The 14,364-nt window shown below is 53.1% G+C and overlaps 9 protein-coding genes across 9 annotated transcripts; 3 read left to right on the top strand and 6 right to left on the bottom strand.

Annotated features, from left to right (window-relative positions):
• Positions 1 to 511: 511 nt before the first annotated feature.
• On the bottom strand, positions 512 to 2,419 carry J4E90_005645 (uncharacterized protein; the record flags this gene model as incomplete). The annotated part of the gene is made up of 1 exon (XM_051435198.1): positions 512 to 2,419. One exon carries the CDS (start codon positions 2,417 to 2,419, stop codon positions 512 to 514), a length of 1,908 nt encoding a protein of 635 aa, XP_051291222.1.
• A 691-nt stretch (positions 2,420 to 3,110) lies between these two features.
• Positions 3,111 to 4,026, bottom strand: J4E90_005644 (uncharacterized protein; the record flags this gene model as incomplete). The annotated part of the gene is made up of 3 exons (XM_051435197.1): positions 3,111 to 3,152; positions 3,200 to 3,671; positions 3,725 to 4,026. 3 exons carry the CDS (start codon positions 4,024 to 4,026, stop codon positions 3,111 to 3,113), a joined length of 816 nt encoding a protein of 271 aa, XP_051291221.1.
• Positions 4,027 to 4,540: 514 nt separating this feature from the next.
• Positions 4,541 to 4,990, bottom strand: J4E90_005643 (uncharacterized protein; the record flags this gene model as incomplete). Its single annotated transcript, XM_051435196.1, has 2 exons — positions 4,541 to 4,749; positions 4,846 to 4,990. 2 exons carry the CDS (start codon positions 4,988 to 4,990, stop codon positions 4,541 to 4,543), a joined length of 354 nt encoding a protein of 117 aa, XP_051291220.1.
• A 375-nt stretch (positions 4,991 to 5,365) lies between these two features.
• On the bottom strand, positions 5,366 to 6,880 carry J4E90_005642 (uncharacterized protein; the record flags this gene model as incomplete). Its single annotated transcript, XM_051435195.1, has 2 exons — positions 5,366 to 6,250; positions 6,299 to 6,880. 2 exons carry the CDS (start codon positions 6,878 to 6,880, stop codon positions 5,366 to 5,368), a joined length of 1,467 nt encoding a protein of 488 aa, XP_051291219.1.
• A 439-nt stretch (positions 6,881 to 7,319) lies between these two features.
• Positions 7,320 to 8,264, top strand: J4E90_005641 (uncharacterized protein; the record flags this gene model as incomplete). Its single annotated transcript, XM_051435194.1, has 2 exons — positions 7,320 to 7,383; positions 7,627 to 8,264. 2 exons carry the CDS (start codon positions 7,320 to 7,322, stop codon positions 8,262 to 8,264), a joined length of 702 nt encoding a protein of 233 aa, XP_051291218.1.
• Positions 8,265 to 8,536: 272 nt separating this feature from the next.
• Positions 8,537 to 9,340, bottom strand: POA1 (ADP-ribose 1''-phosphate phosphatase; the record flags this gene model as incomplete). Its single annotated transcript, XM_051435193.1, has 1 exon — positions 8,537 to 9,340. One exon carries the CDS (start codon positions 9,338 to 9,340, stop codon positions 8,537 to 8,539), a length of 804 nt encoding a protein of 267 aa, XP_051291217.1.
• Positions 9,341 to 9,916: 576 nt separating this feature from the next.
• On the top strand, positions 9,917 to 10,880 carry FES1_1 (hsp70 nucleotide exchange factor fes1; the record flags this gene model as incomplete). Its single annotated transcript, XM_051435192.1, has 4 exons — positions 9,917 to 10,196; positions 10,356 to 10,444; positions 10,499 to 10,649; positions 10,699 to 10,880. 4 exons carry the CDS (start codon positions 9,917 to 9,919, stop codon positions 10,878 to 10,880), a joined length of 702 nt encoding a protein of 233 aa, XP_051291216.1.
• A 189-nt stretch (positions 10,881 to 11,069) lies between these two features.
• Positions 11,070 to 12,054, bottom strand: BCP1 (Mss4p nuclear export; the record flags this gene model as incomplete). Its single annotated transcript, XM_051435191.1, has 3 exons — positions 11,070 to 11,615; positions 11,669 to 11,905; positions 11,959 to 12,054. 3 exons carry the CDS (start codon positions 12,052 to 12,054, stop codon positions 11,070 to 11,072), a joined length of 879 nt encoding a protein of 292 aa, XP_051291215.1.
• A 596-nt stretch (positions 12,055 to 12,650) lies between these two features.
• GUA1 (GMP synthase (glutamine-hydrolyzing)) lies at positions 12,651 to 14,322 on the top strand (the record flags this gene model as incomplete). The annotated part of the gene is made up of 2 exons (XM_051435190.1): positions 12,651 to 14,238; positions 14,285 to 14,322. 2 exons carry the CDS (start codon positions 12,651 to 12,653, stop codon positions 14,320 to 14,322), a joined length of 1,626 nt encoding a protein of 541 aa, XP_051291214.1.
• Between the last annotated feature and the right edge of the window lie 42 nt (positions 14,323 to 14,364).

The raw sequence follows: 14,364 nt of genomic DNA, 5'->3' as shown, positions 1-14,364 counted from the left end.
AGTGAAATTTGTAAAGAATGAGAAACCGAAGACATTTTGGCAAGTGAGAGCGTTGTGTGGTGACGTCGCGACAGTGGATGACCCTTGATCAAACCAGGGTTCACTCCTCGTGGACTTAGTCATTCACGACCACACTTTGGAATTCACACAAAATGCTTGAAGTGCAATGAGGGCACATGGCAGGGCTTATATTCAGACAGGAAATGCTACTGATGCATGCAGGTGGGTATCTAGAATCGAGGGTTCATAGCGCGCCAAAAGAGAATTCAAGTAAAAGCAAAGATGCTCTACAAAATATGTCTGTGTCGTCCAATGAAAAGCGATTCACAGGGGCTATCCAATCAATTCCAACGCATCTACCATGTCCCCAACATATGTTCGGTCTGAAGTGGGCCCAAACGCTCGCCGAACCATCGTTCCGGGTGGATTGCGGAGGCAGCGTGAACGGTCCGTGAGACCAGTCGGATCACCTAAAGAGTTCCGACGCAGACCCAGTTCCCCAGCCGACCATCTAGAGGATGCTGTCGATCTTCTGGAACGGATGTCGGCTCGACAGCGCAGCTGGCAACACGCGCCAAGCAGTCCGTGAGAATCGTTTCGTCGCTTTGACATAGCCGTGGGTAGCCTGCTTTGTGTTTTGGGGTATTTTCTTGAGACAATGCTTCATCTTGCTAGTCCACTTGCGACGCGGTTTCGCGCAACCATCCAAGGGTTCTGACCAACATTCGGAATGAACATCCGGATTAGTGGCGACATGTTCAATAAAATCGGCGGCTTCCTCGTACACAAGCGGAGCCGTATACGGGCGGTTGGCGATAACTTCAGGCCGCATGGGTTCGTCATTGTCCGTAGTTTCCGTTAGCGACGCACGTAGCTGTGAGAGCTCTTCTACGTCGCAGTCCTCGGATTCATTCCTCGTGATAGAGTTCTGGGCGTCTTCAAAGTCGTTTCCAATGCGTTCGGGTGCGTTGAGCCAGCTTTCATCTTCCCACGTCCGCAGCCCACTAGCCCATTCTTTGGTAGTGGTAATAGGTGGACTGAGTGTACCCTTCCCACCCCGCACAGTGCCACCTGCACAACCTTGAAAGTGTTCGCTTTTTGGAACAATACCTGCGACAGAAGAGCTGCACCCTGTAGTCGCAGAGATTTCATAGCCATGTCCGCACTTTCCAGTATCGTTGTCGGGGCCAAGTGCGTTCATAAGCCGAGAATGTTCAGTTCGTGCAGACCGTGGACGGTTGGTCCGGTAAGACGAAATGGAAGTCCTCGAAGTGCATTTTGAGAACACTGAATTCCGGACGGATGAGTTAGTGTTCAGGGTATCCTTAGAAGATAAAGTGCGGATCTGAGCCGTGGCTTCGGGTCGATTAGCGTACGGGGTATCATCCGCGTCCTTGATCTGCCTGGGCTTTTCAGCTTCATAGCAGTTCGTCCCAAATGGTAGCAGCGACGGGCCATGTACCATGCTGCGTCCAGTCTCAAGCTTATATTCCAGCCATTCGCGACTATCAAAGCCTGTGCCGTCGCCAGCGCCATGTGTTATTCTAAAGCGCTCTTGTAGCATGTACAGAGCGTCATCCGCTGAAAGTCCCCAAATTCCCTCATCATACGTGGCGCAAGGGCTGTGACCCTCAAAGTTTGGGTCGTAGCAGGATTTGCGGACGAGATTGTAGGTGGTACCGGCAGGTAGTGGGCATGAAGAGAGCGAAGCAGAAGGTGACGAGCACGAAGGCGTGCGGTGGCCCTCGGCGTGAGCGATCAATGATGCGAGTGAACGGTTACCGCTATGCCGACGAAGTCGAGAGTTTTGCTTTGGTCCACAGGGGTAAGGTATATCAATGTCCTTGGGAGGCGATGGTGTAGATGAACGAGCATCAGGATATGTGCGGCCGGGTGGCGTGACTGACAGCGCTCCTGCTACATCCTCTAATTCCTCGACCTTTCTAGCAAATGACGAGAGTGCGTTCTCGATCTTCAGTTCAAGATCCATGTCGTCGTCTTCTGAGTCAGAGTCTGTCTCTGATCCGGCGCCGTCAAAGCTAGCATTCGCGATACATCGAGCCAGAGAGGGCGCACTCTGGGCGCGCATTAAGCGGGCTTGATGAGGTGTCTCAGTATCCAAAATGTTCTTATCCTTAAACTCTGTCGACGCCACAGCCTTGGAGGTCGGAATCTTCTGCATGAAGTCGCAAACCCCACGCCATGAGCGATCCGCATCCTCATCCTCGTTGACGTACTCGCCCAGGTCAGTCTTCATATCCTCGTCTAATATATCGAACTCTTCCTCTTGCTGTGCTTGACCAAGGAAGAAGACAGTTTTGGTGCCAGTCGCGGTGATGTGCTCGTGGCCCATCTGCTTAATGGCCTTGTACTGTCCGACAACGTAACCTTGTACATCTCGCTTTGTCTTCACGTCCATTAACGCGAAGCTCCTTACAATGCGCGGAAAGGAAGTGGGATGTTCAGGGGGATCATTGGCAGACGAATCGAAGGCTACATTGATCTCAGGCTGTGGGCCTGAATGATTAGGTTGGCTGGGCGTCTTGTTCCCGGCTCCTTCATGGGCATAATTCGCGCGACGAGTTTCAACTGGCGATGCGGGAACTCGTAGTCGCGCCATGTTGTCTGTCGGTTGACCGCTGTGCTTCCGTCCGTGGTGGTAGAAGACCCGGCGCTCAAACGCGCGCGGCTTGCATGATGGCCAGCTACTTAAGTTGAGTGTCGAGATGATGTGGGACGAAAGGCGTGGTCGCTCACCACTATAGTGGGGTACAACTGGGGTCGGTGTGTACAAAAGCTGTGTGAGCGTTTGAGTTATCCAGAAGCGGGTCTCTCTTTTGCCAGCGCTCACCACAGCAACGGCGGGGCGGGGCCCAGGCTATATTTTCATCTTCCACCTGTTCCGAAGACAGTCCGCGTGAATGTGGAGACAAGAATTAAGAAGGGAGAGACATTGTGAGGAGACGGGAACAGATGGAGTCGCAAGCATGAAACATGAGGTAGATCGTGGCCAGCAAACAGGTCTTTCATAACAAAGGTCGAATTCTGGATATTTGCTTCGTCTCTGAACTGCGCATAAGTAGTCGCTATGTACACATCGATCGCCGCATCTACTGACCGGTAGGTTTCCGGTGCATGACTGTCGCTGCCGCCTATACAACGTTAGTGTACTATGTCTCGTTCCTCCGGTTGCACATACCTGATGGTTTGGGAAGATCAGACTATCAGCCAACACCACATTCTCCCTCCGTCCCGCAGCGAATACCACAACCTCTGCGATGTCCTCCGGTGTCAGCGGCTCAACGCCCTCGTAGACCTTCTTCGCCTTCTCTTTGTCGCCTCCAAACCTGACTACACTGAATTCTGTCTCAACTTGTCCAGGATCAATCTCGATGACGCGTATCCGTGTAGCGATAAGCTCCTTGCGCATGGCATCAGTGAAGGAGCGCACAGCAGCCTTTGTAGCGCAGTAGATGGATCCGCCTTGGTAGGGCTCGCGACCTGCGATACTACCAATGTTTATAATGTCGCCGGAGGGTGTGGATCGCGCTTTGAAGATGGGTAGGATGGCTTGCGTCATGTTGATTAAGCCGGTTACGTTTGTACTGAACATGGTGTCGATATCGGCGGGCGAGATATCGGGAGCTTGCGCAACACCTTTTACAAGGCCGCTGGGTTGGATGTTAGCAAACGGTATAAAACATTCGAGGAGGCGGTGGCATACGCGTTGTTAACGAGCACATCAATGTCCTTGTACTCTTGTGGTAGGTTTCCGACAAAGTTCTGGACTTCGTCCGGCTTGCTGACGTCAAGTTTGACTGGCAGGACCTTGACGCCTTTTGCAAAGCCTTGAATTTCCTGTGCGACCTCTTTCAATGTGTCTTCTCGCCGCGCAGTGAGGATAAGCTTGAGGTCGTCGGGCTGTGTCCGGGCGAATTCGATTGCTGTGGACTTGCCAATGCCGGAAGAAGCACCGGTGATGACGATAGTCTTGCCCTTTAGGCGCTCTGCCATCTTTGTCGACATGTTTGCGGTATGTTGCTGGAGGATGTTCGATAGCTGGGCACTTGTAGGTGTGACGCGGGGCCGTAGGGGAGCTTTGGCGAAGGCAGTAGCAGTGCGGAGGAATTGGCGAGATGACGAGAGATTAGGCATGTACGCCGCAATGCTTTGTAATGCAGCAACTGATGATTGCAGGACGTGGGGGAGGCGATTGGGGATTTGGAGACAGGAGGCAGCGGTTATGAGGTCGCCATCGGCGTATCTCCGAGGCTGCACGAGTCAGGCACCGAGGGGTAAGCACGACAATGTGGAGAGCTCTCGCGTCAAGGCACGAGGACCTGGCTTCCACCATCTCACAGTCACACACTGTTGGCAATAAATGTTGAGTTGAAATTATTTGATTCGTGCCTTTGCCGTGTCTCAGGCGGGCTTCATGGAGACGTTTTATCGTCAATCCAAGTCATTATTTTCCTCCTCCAACTCCTAACACGCTGAGTATGTGTGCGGGGTATCGAAATCGTCATTCATTACAACGACTTTAGTTGGCACCCTTCTTCTTAAGCATAGCCTCGTCCTCTTCCCTCAGCTCCTGGTCGATCTTGGCTCCCTTGGAGGGCTCGTTGCCGTGTGCGCGTGCGGGAAGGGTGGCATCTTGCTCGCGCTGGCGGTCCTCGAGAGACTTCTCCTCACCCTCCTTCTCACGCTTCTCCTCGCGCTCGAGCTTGTTGGCGATGGATCGCTCGTCCTCTGCGGGTGATTGTTAGTGAACGGTCTTGTAAAGAGATGGCTGATGACGCGGCATGTCGACTGAGGAAAATGCACGCGAGGCCGAGAGGAACATACTGGAGTCCTGGGCCTTGTGAGAGTGCTCCTTGCCCTCGTGGAAGCGGGCCTCCTTCTTCTCCTGCTCGATCTCGGCGTTGGACCGGGTGACCTGGTCCTGGGACTCGTAGACCGCACTGTTACCGACGTTGGAAGTTCCAGACATGTTGTATGTGTGTGTTGGTGGAAGTGGGAAGAAGTGGAAGGTTTGTAAAGTGTAGTTTGAAGTGAGAAGTGGCAATTGATTGTGTTTGTTGTTGGGTGAGTGTGTCTTCTCCCCTCTTTATTAAGGGTCTGAAGTTTGCGCAGAGGCTAGGACCCATGATGACGTAGCTGGTAGCAATTACATCATGGTGGGGAAAACAAACACCAACCCATGGATATTTCGGGCGCCAAACGCAAGAAGCCTGATGACATGCATGAAGCCGATATGGTACTGGGGCTGACGAAAATTGCATGCCTCGATAATGCGATCGCGGAATCCTTTGCTGAGCTAAGTGCGGCCTTGCGCAGAACACAATACGTATCTATCACGCGACAATTACGCGTAGCTCCTCTTCGTGATCCATCTATCAACCAGCGCCAGCGCTTCCTTCGGCTTGTCCATCGGTACCAGATGGCCTGCTCCATTTACCGTAGCGAACGCAAACGTGGTCTCTCTCCCGCTTGTAGTCACTGTCTTGACTTGTTTAAACCACCCCACCTCCTTGCCCTCATGTTCCCAGGACCTCTTTGGCTGTGCGACAAAAGCAGGTTGGCCTTTCCATTGCATCGTGCTAGCCCACTGCAAGTTCCCTGCGGTGTTGCAAGCAAGGTCCAAATTACCCTGGTAGAAGAGCACGTCGATGCCATGCTCAAGAAGATACAAAACCTGAGGCTGCATGCTGAATACCAGATCCCCAGTAAGCTCAAAAGCCAACGCAATATCAAAAGAGAACCCTGTGTAGTTGGCTATAGCTTTGGGTACGCCAAGCGCTTCCCAAACCTTCGGCACGTTCATGTAGTCTTGTATCCTTTGGATCTCTGGGTAGCAGAACTCGTCTTTCGTCTCGCACCCATCCGTGATATCAAATCTGTTGCGACCTCCTGCTCCAGACTCTCCATCGTAAAGGAGCACAACGCCTTCCATGCATACGTTGTCGGCTGCGAGACAGATGGCTGGATCAGGGTTCTTGTAGCACACGTCGATAAGTGCCATACAACGAGGGAGGTTGGTAGCTATGATGTCGCAACGGGTCTGGTTGAATACGGGAGTCTCCACACCGGGGTTCGTAGTGCACAGCGTTTCCCAGAAACCAAAGTTGGTGTCCCGAGGTGAGACAAAAGCGTTGCCCGTGAAGGTCGACTTGAGATTGACTTGCGGACGCTTAGGATATTCAAGGTTCTTCGTGACAATTTCTGCGCCGAGTGTTGGAACGTAGTGGCCCTATCTTCGATTAGTGAGTGTCTTGCGGGGTTAGCAACATGTGCTTACAGCATAACTTTCTCCTGTGATATGAAAGTCGCGATTCAAAAGATCCGGGAAGACTTCGCTCGTGAACAGCTGCAAGAAGTGATGCATATCCTCAGCAGCCGTGAAGCTTGTCGCAGGAAGCGGGATGCCCTCATCGACGTAGCTGAAACCCACACCAGCGGGCTGATCAACAAAGATGATGTTGGCGTTCTTGCTCCATCCGTATTCGTTGTGTACGGTACCGTTGCCAAACTCATTGATCGTGCAAGGTCCCAGTTCGCCCATCAGCCCAAGCATGCCTGAGCCACCCGGTCCTCCTGTTAGCCATAGCAGGAGCGGATCTTCGGAGGGTTTGTCCTGTGATTCGAAGTACCAGAAGAAGATGTGCTTTGAGCCGATGTCTAACCAGCCGGTGTATTGCTTGGAGCGCGCGTCACAGATAGTGTCGCTCTGTTGATGCTTTATGCGAATCGAATGGTGCTCGGAGAATGGACTTTGGTAGACCTGGAAGCCTTCCACTTCTGGCTTCTCCTGGAATGGGATTTGGGAGAACAAGGACGCTGTTGCAGTCGCGGCGAGCAGACTAGTAATGAAGAGCTTCATGGTTGGCAGGTGTACCCTGATGGGTTGACAATTGTTGCTCGACACGAGATGAAAACACCGGAATACAATTGGTAGAGTCAAGACAGGACGAAGATATCACACACACGTATTTATCGTCTGAGGATCACGCAGGCAGCAGGAAGATAAGATGGCTGGTTGCTGACGAAGAGGAGTAGCCTAATGACGCCCTCCTCGGCTGGAGCAGCCCGCGGCGATCGCCCTGTATCGACCAGGGTACACGACATCTTCAACACGACTACTGCACGCGACTAGACACCTCTCTTGGCCAATTTTCGCGACTGGAACGTGTCAACTCGCACTACCCACAGATATACTTGGCTATTCATATTTTGGACTCGCAACTAGCCTCAAACAGCACGCTGGGAGGACTCATCGATCCAGCGCCCATTTCACTAGACCAACAACTTCTTCCTTCACCATGCCCTACAACAACACTCCGATTGCGCCAAACAAGGAAATCACCGGCCATGTGTCGCTTCCTCGTAAGTAACAATTTACACATCTTCACTTCTCTCCACCACCTTCGTCGTCACTCCGACCCTTTGCGTGCCTCTTGGAGACCACCCTACCACGGTGTAGTACTGCTGCGACTTGCGCCTGTGGTGGCCTCATAACGACCGACTGGTTCGGCTCCGCTTGCGTTGAGCGCAATGTCTTCAATTCCCTATGTCCCCAGTACTCTCGTCTTTCCTCGCAGCAGACAATCAAGCTAACTCACTCCACAGTCGCACGCGTGCAAAAGATAATCCAAGCGGACCCCGAACGCATCACGACCTCCAAAAATGCCGCCTTCGCCATCGCACTGGCCACAGAAATGTTCATCCAGCACCTCGCAACCACCACACACAATGTCGTCAAAGCGGAGCGTAAGCCGCGCCGCAACATACAATACCGCGACGTGAGCAGCGCGATATCTAAGACAGACAACCTCGAGTTCTTGGTTGATGTTGCGCCCAGGACAAGTACATGGGGCACTGTGAAGAAGAAGTTGGATGAGAAGGAGAAGGAGGACGCGAAGAAGAAGGAGAAGGACGGGAAGAAGGATGGCGCGGTCAACGGACAGAAGACGCTGGACGGTGCTTCCAAGACGGCAGAAAGTGCGGACAAGGACACCGAGACACCCACCAACGGCGCTTCAACGACATCGCCTACACCTGCGCAACCAGACGAGACGCCTGATGCCATGGATGTCGACCAAGAAGTCGAGCGCGTGGAGGACAGCGAACCAGAAGAGGACGCAGCGGCGATGCAGATCGAGATGGAGATGCGCGGGCCCCCTCGCCAACCCACTGCGAGTGCAAGCAAGAGCCCAGAGGCTAGGCGGTCAACAGGTGGATTTACTGCGATCAATGGTCAAAAGTAAATCGGCTCTTGATGTTGTAGGCAGAGACAGAACGGTATGGAAGCGGATTCATTTTGCATTGCATAACGGCGTTTGCTAAGGATATCATGGGAATGGCGCTCAGCTGTTTGGAAGGCCGATCACATTATGGCTTCATTGCCTACAAATATGCGATTTGCACCAGAATAGTGCCAAATGTACAAGTGATTGTCCACGTCGAACCTTCCTCAAGTGGACATTTGACGTGGATTAATATGCATCACATGCACGTACTTCGTGCTCCCTTTAGTCTTTTAACCCATCTCCGGTTCCCAAACTTCCACACTCCCCATCCACCGCTCCCTAACTACAATGCCTTCCAGCTCGCCTTCCGTCCTCTCCCATTTCACCCCGAATGCCCCACTGTTGATCTTGCACATCCTGACCGTCTCAACCCTTCCCGCCATCTTCACCAGCTCAAACAGCATTTCCATAGCGGGCTTCGTGTTCTCGACAATAACATCCGACTTATCCTTACCCTTGCCATACTTTGCACTAGTGAACAGACACCCGATCCAATGCCGCTTCCCGACATCCACAGGTGGGATAAGCAAGGCGGTGCCGGTGGGTACCGGTCTAGATTTGAGTAGGTGTTCTTTGGTGCAGAAGTCTCTGTAGATGACATGAGCTTTCGGGTAGTCGTCTTTGAAGGCTTTGGCTATGCCTGAACCCCATACACCTTGAGTGTTACAGGCGTGGATTAGAAGGGTTTGTGGGGGTGCGTCGAAGATGTCGCCAGCGTGGTAAGTGAGAGTCAGGGTAGGTAGATCAGACGAGCTTGGGGATGGGGAGAGCTTGTTCGAGGGGACATCTTTGTGTGAGAGATGGCGCGATGTTGTGGGCTTGGCTGCCGGCTTTATGTTTCGTCGCTTCTCAGGTATTGGTGCCGGAGATCCTGATAGTGCCCTCTTGCCTTTGCCTTTATCTTGTGGCTCGGGCGATGGTGACATGGTCGCTTTTCCGGTCGTCTTCTTGGTGGCTTCCTTGGCTTTTGTTGGGGCGCGAGATTCCATCTTAGGCCCAAAGTAGGATGTGATGGCAGAGTCTTTGGGGGGCATGATGTGTGTTTTGTTGTTTGTGAGAGGTTACTTGTAGTGATACAAAGTGGATTCAACAATGAAGTGAGAGAGGAGCAACTGTTTCCAGACGACTTTCGCGTGTCCGAAGAGAGATACGCTGCGTGCGGCACGCATGGAATCAGGCAGTCGCCAAGACATTCAAACAAGGGTGCTTACCCAGAGCGCCTGCCGTCTTGACTACTATCGTGCATCATTTGGCTGAACGAGGAAGGAAGAGTGGATGGTTCGATACCTAAATAAAAGATAACGCGGGTTTATGAGAAGGACATTGAAGTGTCGCGTTTGTTCGCTTTTACAACGAGAATCCTCGTACTAAAGTTTGACCTGTTAGGTTCATGATTAATGAGATGAATTCAAGATCGACTCTGCCACTGTGCGGTGCTGTGGTAATGCTCGCCGATGACGCTCAAATCTGGCGAATGTCGCGCGGAAGGGCGATGGGCCAATCACACGACACCTGACATAACGCTCCTTGCCAAACCGCCAAAACTTCAACATTCCCGACCTAAGCTCCTCCCCATCAACGACAACGACCCCCGCCCACCCGCGTCCACGATGCCCGCCCTCGCCAACACAACCCGTGCCATTGCACGCTCATGGACCGCTCACCAGATGCCCGTCGCTCGGGCGGCCGGCTGCACCGCTCTGCAGACCCGCAACGCCTCGGCTTCCTCGTTCGACAGCCCCTTCAAGGGCAGCCCGGACTCGACCAAGATCCCCTCGTTCGCCGCATACAGAAATAAGGGAGGCGAGACCGGCCCCAAGGTCTTCCAGTACTTCATGGTCGGAACCATGGGTGCGCTGAGTGCGCTTGGCGCGAAGGCGACTGTACAGGGTAGGTCTCCAACATTGCGATAGCTCGACGGACGGGTGGAAAACGTTGGAAACAAGGTGGATGGCATATTTGGAGCTGGGAAAGAGCAATTGGCTATTTTGGGGATGATTTGGATCGCGAATTGATGAAGACCGGACGGCTAACGACTCCGCCCAACAGACTTCCTCGTCAACATGTCCGCCTCCGCCGATGTTTTGGCTCAGGCCAAGGTAGAGATCGATCTCGCTGCCATTCCCGAGGGCAAGAACGTACGTTTCGCAATTCGACGCGGCATATCCGGACAGTGGAGCTGATAAGCGCAGGTCATTATCAAGTGGCGAGGCAAGCCCGTCTTCATCCGTCACCGCACCGAGGGCGAGATCAAGGAGGCCGACGACACCAAGTGGCAGTCTCTCCGTGACCCCCAGCCCGACTCCGACCGTGTCCAGAAGCCTGAGTGGTTGATCATGTTGGGTACGTCACCGCACACATCCTTACAATGAACCAGGACTAACAGCACTAGGTGTCTGCACCCATCTGGGATGTGTCCCCATTGGTGAGGCCGGTGACTTTGGAGGTTGGTTCTGCCCCTGCCACGGATCCCACTACGATATCTCTGGCCGCATAAGAAAGGGACCTGCCCCGCTCAACCTGGAGATTCCCGCATACGACTTCCCCGAGGACGGCAAGGTTGTCATTGGTTAAGCAGAGCAATTCTTGAGCGGAGATGGATGGCGGTGATGTCGACTTGTGTGTATAGGAGCGAGCATCAATTTCCTACGGTTTGATTCACATAGATTCGGCTTGTGTCCCTTGCAATGTAACACCAGTTAGAGTCAACCTTCGCCGTCTCTTTGGTTGCGTTGTTTGGTGAATTCATCTTGCATTGCGTATTTACTGCCCATTCAAGAACGTCTTGACAGCCTCCACAGCACCCTTGAACTTGTCCGCCTCGATCAGCACCATATGTCCCTTGGGCTTGACACCCAACTCCTGGAACGCCCTCTTGCTATCACTCGCACCCTCATCTACGGGTGTGTCATACTCAAAGCTTGTGTATCCCACCGCATGCTTGTGCAGCACCTCGTCTTCGGGATGGAAATAAAATGTCTCCTCACCCACATCGGCCTTCTTGTTCTTCTTCTTGCTCGGTGGCGCATCTTCACTCGGCAATTGACTCTGTATCTCCGAGTAGCATTTCGACAGGACGAGGTAGTGGGTGAATGTGTAAGGCTCCTTCTCCTCAACCGCCCATTGTATCTCTTCCAGAAGCATCGTGTACATTGGTGGGACAATTTCGTGCGGCATGTTTATGAAGCGCTCGGTTAGAATGAGGCCGATTTGCGCAGGCGACGACGGTGTTAGTAGGGGCGGGAGAGTGGGGATCGGCGCGGACTTTTTGGAGAGGTAGGTTGTCAGGTCTCGGATCACTTTCTTGTCCTGGTTGCTGTTAGTAACCGCATATCCTGAGGTTTTCGATAAAGATATAGTACCTTGTGTGTCTCCAGGTTTAACACAGTAAGAAAGGCATATGGATCCGTCTCATTGCCGTCAACCTTGACCGTACTGCCAAGTAGCGGTTGCGACAGTATAATGTCGGCGAGTTCAGAGAGATTGAACAACTGCGAATCCACGTCTAGAAGTTGGCGCAAGAGGTTCTTGATCCCGTGGAAATCGACTGCGGGTTGCGGATCGAACCATTCAAAGTCGACGTTCACCATGTCCATGTCCTAGCAATTTTGTGAGACGGCGCATTATGAGAGGTTGTGAGGAAGGCGCATACCTCGTCGCTGCCGGACTCGTCGTCATCGTTCTGCTTGCGCTTGTCCGACGCATCGGGCAACTCTTCGGGATCTCTCTCTGACTTTCGTTTCGCCATTGTGTGGGTATGCGATTGGTAGGGAGCTGGGTGGGTGAGGTCACTGGACAGACGCGACTTTGCGCGATCCAACTACGTCGTTATCGATAATGGAATGAATTTTTGGGCGGGGCCCAGGACAGGCACGGTCAGCCACAGAGCCAGTCCGTTTCCAAGGCTGTTATGAGATCGTACTAGGACGCATATGCGAAGATCGACTAATTGGAGACTTCTTCGATACGCGTAGAGTGGTTATACAAGGATGCTTGCGTCACCTGAGTTGTACCTCATGCGGGGAAATTTTAAGCTAGACGTCTACAATGCGGTTCATATGACCTCTTCTCGCGATTTTTCGGTAATGTATACATCAGAGTGATATATGAGCCCAGGCGACAGTCTGTGCTGCCTGCGCGTTACCATGGACGATGAAGCACGAGATAGCAATTTTCTGTTATCGATAAGAATTTTTCTGGAAAACCCCGCCAAAACTTTGTGAGAGTCAGTGACCGAGCCCCTCGTACCTTCTGCTTTCATATACCCGTCCCTTTCCTTTCTTCTTCTTTCTTTCCTTCTATCCCCTCGCTTTTTCACTTTCATCACACTCTTAGTACTTCAAGATGGCGACCGACAACTCCGATCCGATCCCTCCCCACAAGACGTTCGACACCATCCTGGTGCTCGACTTCGGCTCGCAGTACACGCATCTGATCACTCGCCGTCTCCGCGAATTCAATGTATACTGTGAGATGCTGCCATGCACTACCAAGATCGCCGATCTGCCCTTCACCCCAAAGGGAGTCATTCTCTCTGGTGGCCCATACTCCGTCTACGAGGAAGGCGCTCCACACGTCGACCACGCCGTCTTCGATCTCGGCGTACCGATCCTCGGAATCTGCTACGGTCTGCAAGAGATGGCATGGCACTTCGGAAAGAACGCCGGCGTAGTAGCTGGCGAGAAGAGGGAATACGGTCACGCCAACTTGAAGGTTGAGAGCCACGGCGGACACATGGACCAGCTGTTCAAGGACTTGGGCAACGACCTGGAGGTCTGGATGAGCCACGGCGACAAGCTGAGCAACATGCCTCAGGACTTCATGACGGTCGCGAAAACCACCAATGCGCCGTTCGCGGGCATTGCGCACAAGACGAAGAAGTACTACGGTATCCAATTCCACCCCGAGGTCACACACACCAAGCAGGGCAAGGTTGTGCTCAAGAACTTCGCTGTCGACATTTGCGAGGCCAACACCAACTGGACCATGAGCAAATTCGTCGACCAAGAGATCATACGCATCAGGAAGCTGGTGGGCGACAAGGGACAGGTCATCGGTGCCGTTAGCGGTGGAGTCGATTCGACTGTCGCTGCAAAGCTGATGAAGGAGGCTATCGGCGACCGCTTCCACGCCGTCATGGTCGACAATGGCGTCCTCCGACTCAACGAGGCCGTTCAGGTTAAGAAGACACTCGATGAGGGCCTGGGTATCAACCTTACCGTCGTCGACGCATCCGATCTCTTCCTCGACCGCCTGAAGGGTGTGACCGATGACCCCGAAAAGAAGCGCAAGATCATTGGAAACACCTTCATCGAGGTCTTCCAAAAGCAGGCCGATAAGATCAAGGCCGAAGCGCATGAATCTTCCAACGCTGGTGAGGTCGAGTGGCTTCTTCAGGGTACCCTGTACCCCGATGTCATCGAGTCGCTGTCCTTCAAAGGTCCTTCCCAGACTATCAAGACCCACCACAACGTCGGTGGTCTGCCAAAAGACATGAAGCTCAAGGTGATCGAGCCTCTCCGCGAGTTGTTCAAAGACGAAGTCCGCGCGCTGGGCAAAGAGCTTGGTATTCCAGAAGATCTTGTTTGGCGCCACCCCTTCCCCGGCCCAGGAATCGCCATCCGCATTCTGGGTGAAGTCACACGGGAGCAAGTTCGTATCGCGCGTGAAGCGGATTACATCTTCATCGAAGAGATCAGGGCTGCGGGCCTATACAACAAGATCAGCCAGGCGTTTGCAGCGCTCATGCCCGTTAGGGCCGTCGGTGTCATGGGCGATAAGCGCGTTCACGAGCAGGTTATTGCTCTGAGGGCAGTTGAGACGAGTGACTTCATGACGGCTGATTGGTTCCCCTTCGATGGAGAGTTCCTAAAGCGGGTTAGCAGGAGGATCGTGAATGAGGTGAACGGAGTTTGCCGCGTGGTATATGACAGTAAGTCGATAATTTCAGTGAGCGAGGCAACTACTAACAACCCTAGTCACCAGCAAGCCTCCGGGAACTATCGAGATGGAGTAGACATGCCGTGTGGCGGTCGCGAGTGTGGGCGCGCAAAGTAGA

Source organism: Alternaria incomplexa, assembly GCF_024043165.1.
Source record: "Alternaria incomplexa strain BMP 0042 chromosome Unknown scaffold_7, whole genome shotgun sequence".
NCBI lineage: Eukaryota > Fungi > Ascomycota > Dothideomycetes > Pleosporales > Pleosporaceae > Alternaria > Alternaria incomplexa.
Note: the sequence above shows the minus strand (reverse complement) of the source record. Positions and strands in the feature narration are given on the sequence as shown.